Genomic DNA, 7278 nt, shown 5'->3' on the forward strand with positions numbered 1-7278 from the left:
CTTTTAATAAATTTTCTCATTTTATAATGTTATAATTAATACCCTTAACAATAAAAAAGTTTTATGTTCATTCGCGGCCTTGTTATAAACAATTAAACACGAGCCAATTTCTGCATTTTCAACCCTTCCTAGTCCCCTTAAAGACTCTTGTCTTCAAAAAATGTAAGCATAAATATTTTAAAAAGACCAAAACCTGTGGTCGAAAACGTCTTGACAATTAATCTGACCAAAACCAATGGTCGATTTGTCACGACACTAATAGCCAAACGTTGTCGATTATAAAAATAGATTTCTCGTTAATCAACTATTGGCGGAACAAACATATACTTTTCTATAAATATTTAAATTTATTAAATAATTATAAGACATATATATTAAAGTATTTGATTAATCCTAAATCACATTACAGCACGGTGTCTAATATAAATAATGATGATTCAAACTTATCGTTAATGGATGATGAAAATAATGCAGAAAGCATCCGAACAGGTACAGTTGAAACATGTCAAATTATTATCTATATATATAAGTACCGTCTGTCTGTCTGTCTGTCTGTCTATCTGTATGACCGCGAACTACTCATTCGTTAGTGGACCAAATTTTTACCAAAAGTATATGAAATAGGGGTAGAATTTTCCGGGGAGTGCCATGATGTGTATAGTTTTTTGTTACCGATTTGGAAACCGGTTTTTCTAATTTTTCTAATTTTTCGGGAAATAATTGACCGAATCTCAAAGGATTATATATGAAACAGGGGTAGAATTTTCCGGGGAGTGCTATAAAGTGTATAATTTTTTGTTACCGATCTTTTTGGAAACCGGTATCAGAAATTTTTCAAATTTTTCGGGAAATAATTGACCGAATTTCAAAGAATTATATATGAAACGGGTAGAATTTTGCGGGGAGTGTTATAAAGCGTATAATTTTTCATTACCGATCTTTTTGGAAGCCGGTACCGAAATTTTTCCAATTTTTCGGGAATTAATTGACCGAATCTTAAAGAATTATATATTAAATAGGAGTAGAAAGAACTAAAGAATATAATGAAATTTTTGGAGGATAAGTTTAATTTTTCATTAATGGATAATTTTTTATTAATGGATCGATTTTCTTGAAACCGGTGCCAAAATTTTTTATGAAACTGGTACCAAAAGATTACTAATTTTATGGGGATGGCTACTATGGGGTTAAAAATTGGGGGTTTTATGGGGTTCTATTGGTGCTCCTAATTAATGGGTGAGTTTGGGGAGAGGGAAATAGATTTTTCGCCCGCGCTTCTTAAAGAATTATATATGAAATAGGGGTAGAAAGAACTAAAGAATATAATAGAACTAGCTTTTTCGCCCGAGCTTCGCGCGGGCTCAAAAGCTCTTCGTTCTTTTCCTCGAATAGTAATATTTACCCCCCAAAAATTTTTTTTGAAAAAAGGGATCTTTTTTAGACAATTTTGTATGGGGGCCCCTTATCCCCAGGCTCAGACCCCTTCCCAAAACCCTCTACGGTCTAAGTTAGAGTATCATGAGATAGTATATACACCAAATTTAATAATATCGGTTTACAATACGGAAGGCTGGAGCAGTATGGAAGAGATTTTGGATAAGTGGTTAGAAAATAAGGATAGAGAACGCACATTTATTGGTGGGGATTTTAATATTAGAATTGGTGAATTAGGGGGCGGGGAAGAAGAGGAAGGAGGTTTGGAAAGGAAAAGTAAGGATAAAACTATAAGTAATGGAGGCAGGAATTTGGTAGAATGGGTGCAAAATAAGGGATGGTACATCTTGAATGGTATGTCAATAGGTGACTGGGAAGGGGAATACACATTTGTAAGCTCGAGAGGTAATTCGGTAATTGATTATGTGATTGTATGCGAAGAATTGTATAATAGCGTTAAAGAATTTATAGTAGATGCGAGGGTGGACTCGGATCACATGCCTGTAATTGCGGTAATGGAAGATAGCAGCAGAAGGAATGGAGACGATGAAGAATGGGTAGATGAAGAGGATGAGAACACTGAAAAAAGATGGAAAACATGTTGGGATAAGGAGGCTATAAAATGTTACAAGGAAAGGACAGATGAACTCGCTTGGGATGGCGCGCAACCAGTGGCGGATTTACCGAACTTGACGCTCTACGCATTCGAAATTTTGCCGCCCCTCAAACGAAATTTTAGATTAATTTTAATTATCAATTTATACTTTGTTTACGTTACTCCAGTCTCGAAAACCTTCTGTCGACAGTTGAGAAGTTCCACTAAATAATCGGCACGCGTACGATACACAAAACAAAGTCTTTTTTATAGGAGAATAAATCAAGTATTTCCGTAGCTGATTTTCTCCATTCGGAAATCGTCGATAAAACGCGCTTTTTGCCTTTTTGAAAGAAATCGATCTTGGTTACTAATTTCTTAAACTGTTTCATTATTAAACAATATTATTTTCATCACCCTGAGTGATTGGACGGAAAAACGTATGTAGCGTTTTCGTCTTTTCCAACAGCTCGTCTTCTTTCTTTCTTTCTTTCCCCTTTCCAATCTTCTTATATTGATATATCCTCTTAGTCTTTTTCGACCGTCGCTTATTTTAATGCTGAACCCGTACCGACTCGGTCTGTAAATAAAACTAGAAATTAGACTGTCGATTGTCGATGATCGGGCATTGTTTTTGTCAGTCGTGAACTCTCAGGAAGAGCGGAGTGCGTTATTTTACTGCATTTAGGTAAAATAACAGTTATTCTAGTTTTATTTACAGACCGAGTCAGTACGGCATTAAAATGAGTGATGGTCGAAAAAGACTAAGTGGATATCAATATAAGAAGATTGCAAAAGAGAAAAGAAAGAAAGAAGACGAGTTGTTGGAAAAGACGAAGAGGCTAAATACGTTTTTCCGTCCAATCACTCCAATCACTCAGGATGATGAAAATAATATTAACAAGCCCATTCTCGAGGGCCACGTACAAAATACAACCGAAAATGAAATTTGTAGTACTTCAAGCCAAGGTTCGAGCACTACATCAGAACAAGCACTATATCAGTCACAAAAACAAGAGATTGCACTGTCATTGACTACAGAAGACGTAAGTGGCTTAGGTTTAGGCTCGGTGAGTGACGATCCCGCGGAATGGAGAATTATTAACGACAATTTAATTGACCACTTACTTTCGAAGGAAATTAATCAAAACTTGCATGCCGATTTCTCGTTGTCGAAGACTCGTTTCGGTAACCAAGATCGATTTCTTTCAAAAAGCGCATTTTATCGACGATTGCCAAATGGAGAAAATCAGCTGCGAAAATATTTAATTTATTCTCCTATGAAAAAAACTTTGTTTTGTGTATCATGCCGATTGTTTGGTGGAATTTCTCAGCTGGCGACAGAAGGTTTTCGCGACTGGAGTAACGTGAACAAAGTATTGAGCGGGCATGAAAATTCAAAAGAGCATCTCCAGTGTCAAATTGCACTAATAAAGCGCAGTCGCGCGAAAGGAAGAGTTGACTCCGGTCTTTGTACACAAGTAAAGAACGAAATCGAATATTGGAGAAATGTCCTAAAAAGAGTGATTGTTGCCGTAAAAGCCCTTGCTAGTCGTGGCCTTCCATTCCGAGGATCATCTGAACGTTTTGGTTCTTTGAGAAACGGCAATTTTATGATGACTTTGGAAACGATCGCCGAGTTTGACCCGTTCCTGTCGACGCACATAGCGCAGTGTGGAAATCCTGGTAGTGGAAAAACTTCATACCTCTCCTCAACGACTTGCAATGAGTTTATTAATCTAATCGCATCAAAAGTAAAAAATACTATTGTGAGAGAAATACAAGCAGCCAAGTACTTCTCGATCGTAGTCGACTCAACGCCAGACATAGCTCACATCGACCAGCTCTCTTTCAATATTAGATATGTAAAAGAAGATGGTAGCCCGATCGAACGCTTTCTTGGTTTTCTACCAAACGTTGGACACAAATCTGAAGAACTCGAAACAGCTGTAACTTCTATGCTCGCATCGTTGAAAATTGACATAAGCAACTGCAGAGGACAATCGTACGATAATGCTAGCAACATGTCTGGTATCTACACTGGATTACAAGCACGATTAAAACGATTGAATCCTCTTGCCGATTATGTACCTTGTGCGGCTCATTCGTTGAATTTGGTTGGAGCCTGTGCCGCGGAATGTGTCACAGAAGCTGCATCGTTTTTCAGTACTCTTCAAAGTTTGTACACTTTCTTCGCTGCATCTACTCGACGTTGGGACCTCTTATCATCAAACGGCAAAAGTAGTACGAAAGTTTTAAAACGAGTCGATGGAACTCGATGGTCATCTCGCCATGACGCTTGCGATAGTTTGTGTAAGAACTGGGATGGTGTATTGCAATCTTTGATGATAATGATCGAAGATGTTCATGAAAAAGCGGTAACTCGATCCGAAGCTGCTGTATTAAAAAAACAGCTTGGCCGATTCGAAACAGTGTTTATGGCCATATTCTGGAACTCGCTATTGGATCGATTTAATGCAACGAGTAAAGTGCTGCAAAGTGTAGATATCGACGTAGGAGTTGCTGTAGAGCTTTATCGTTCGCTAATCGATTTCATGGAAAGCTTGAGAAGTGATGAGATGTTTGAAGTGTACGTAGAGAAAGCCAAATGCATAATTCCTGAAGAGTACGAATTCGATAACAAACGAAGCTGCAAACGAAAGCTTCAATTCGGTGAATCGAAAGAGAACGAAGTCATCATGACCGGAAAAAATAAATTCAGGGTGGAAACTTTCTACGCGATATTAGATCGCATCAGATCTGAATTAGAGAAACGGCATTCAGCGTATGAAAATGTCTTCAAACGCTTCGATTTTATTAGAAACCTTGTTCACTTGTCAGACAGCACGATACACGAAGAAGCTACGAAACTTTACAATTATTACGCCAAAGATTTAGAAGACTCATTTGCCATTGAATGTGTGCACTTTCGTCAGTTTCTTAACAAAACTGGCTCAAAGGATAAATTAAAACTGATCGACCTTTGTACGCTTATACGCGATCAAAATTTATTATCAGTATTCCCTAACATCGATATAGCTTTGCGAATATCTTTGTGTATGGCCGCCACAAATTGCTCAGCAGAACGATCTTTTTCCGCTTTAAAACGAATAAAAACGTATTTGCGATCATCGTTGGAGGAGGAACGTTTAAATTCATTGGCAATATTGGTCATTGAAGCCGAGCTTATGATGAGCCTAAAATACGACGACATTATCGATGATTTTGCAAGCCTAAAATCTCGCCGTAAACCACTTGATTATTAGGTAAATGTCAACATTGTTTATTACAAAACTTTCTAAAGCTGTATCTACTTGTTTTTCATTATTTATAAAATATGTTACAGACCCCTACCACTTCCACGTGCTCACCAAATTTGGAAAGAAAAATTATAATCTCGCCCAAAAATTTGCCGCTTCCAAAAATCTGCCGCCCTACGCTTCAGCGTAGTTAGCGTATGGGTAAATCCGTCACTGCGCGCAACAGGGAAGATCAATTGAGAAAAAGTGGAGTAAACTGAAGGAGCTTGTTCAGAAGTCTATGATAAAGAAGGAGACAAAGGTTAAAAAGTGGAAAATTGGATCCAGGGACTGGTGGGACAGAGACTGCACGAGGAAGAAAAGGGATGTGAAGAGAACATATATAAAATGGAGGAAGGGGAAGATAGCTAAAGGAAGGTACATTAAAGAGAAAGGAAATATGAAGGCGCTATATGAACAGAAAAGGAAGAAGAAGAGAGAAGAGGAAGAAGAGGAATTAAAGAACTTAAGGCAAGGTGCAGATGTTTGGAGATTTATAAACAGAAAGAGGAAGAAGAAAGTCTGGAAAGATAACAACATTGGCTGTGAGGAATGGAAAGAGTATTTCAAGGTGCTATTAGGCGGCACGGAGGAGAAGCGGGTTAACGAGGAAGAAGGAAGTTTAAACAAGGTAGGAGCAGTACAAGAAGAGCTTGTAGGATCACATTTGGAGGAAGAGGAGGTGGCAGAAGTGGTCAGAGGGATGAAAAAGAAAAAAGCGGTAGGAGTAGACGGTATTCCGATGGAGGCTTGGTTGTATGGAGGCGGCTCAGTAAGGAAAGGGCTGTTGGAGGTGCTAAATCAAGTTTGGAGTGAGGGATATATTCCTAAGGATTGGAGAACTTCAATTATAGTCCCTCTATACAAGAGAGGGGAGGTAAATAAGGTTGGAAACTACAGGGGAATCTCTCTTCTGTGCTCAGCTTACAAAATTTATGCTGAGATAATTAGAAGAAGGTTGGAGAAGATTGTGGTACAAGAAGGTTTGCTGCCGGAGAGCCAAGCGGGATTTAGAAAAGGTCGCTCAACGTTGGATAACATTTTTGTATTGGATCATCTAACACAGAGGGAGGATAGGGATGGAAAGAAAGATAAAGTCTATGCATTCTTCGTTGACTTGAAGGCGGCTTTTGATAATGTAGATAGAGGTCAACTGTGGAAGACTCTTACGGAGATGGGGATTGAAGAGGAGCTGGTAAAGAAGTTGGGAGTAATTTATGAAACTACAGAAGTCGCGGTTAGAACGAAGGATGGCTTGTCAGAAGAATTCAGGGTTACGAGGGGGGTGAGGCAAGGCTGTGTTTTGAGTCCACTTTTATTCAGCCTTTATATGGCGGAAATTGGGAAAGCATTGAAGGAAAGAGGAATCGGCGGAATTAAATTAGGTAATGATAGGGTATGGTCGTTAGAATACGCAGATGATATGGTATTTTTAGCTAAAAATAGGGTTGCGATGTTAGACATGATGGACACGATTAAAATATTTCTGAGGAAAAGGAAAATGGTATTGTGTACCGAAAAGACCAAGATGGTGGTGTTCAATAAAAAAGGTAGGGAAAAATTTGAAAGGTGGAAATGGAATAATAAAGAAATTGAAGAAGTTAAGCAGTTTAAATATTTGGGATTTGTGTTCAGCAGGAATGGAAAATATGTAGAACATGTAAAGGATTTATGCAGAAAAGGGAGGATTGCGGTAAATAAGGTATGGGGTTTGGGGGAAAGAATTTGCAGAAACGATTTTTGTAGAAGGTGGATGTTGTTTAAATATTTGGTTCAAAGTGTGATTTTGTATGGTGTAGAATTATGGGGATGGGAGGAAAAAAAGGAATTAGAAAAAATTATGTTGGATTACGTTAGATGGATTTTTAATTTAAAATTTTGTACACCAAGATATATGATGTCAAGGGAGTTGGGATTAAAGAAATTAAGAATAGGGTGGGGGATAAGGGC

At 38.1% G+C, this 7278-nt stretch overlaps 1 protein-coding gene across 1 annotated transcript; it reads left to right on the forward strand.

Annotated features, from left to right (window-relative positions):
• Nucleotides 1-497: 497 nt before the first annotated feature.
• LOC139775966 (zinc finger MYM-type protein 1-like) lies at nucleotides 498-5763 on the forward strand. The gene is made up of 2 exons (XM_071712350.1): nucleotides 498-5295; nucleotides 5376-5763. The coding sequence occupies exon 1, from the start codon at nucleotides 2773-2775 to the stop codon at nucleotides 5293-5295; it is 2523 nt and encodes an 840-aa protein (XP_071568451.1). The 5' UTR covers nucleotides 498-2772; the 3' UTR covers nucleotides 5376-5763.
• Nucleotides 5764-7278: the final 1515 nt, after the last annotated feature.

This window comes from Temnothorax nylanderi, unplaced genomic scaffold (assembly GCF_030848795.1).
Source record: "Temnothorax nylanderi isolate EJ_2023f unplaced genomic scaffold, tnyl_v1.0 TNYL_tig0109_pilon, whole genome shotgun sequence".
In the NCBI taxonomy this organism is placed as follows: Eukaryota; Metazoa; Arthropoda; class Insecta; order Hymenoptera; family Formicidae; genus Temnothorax; species Temnothorax nylanderi.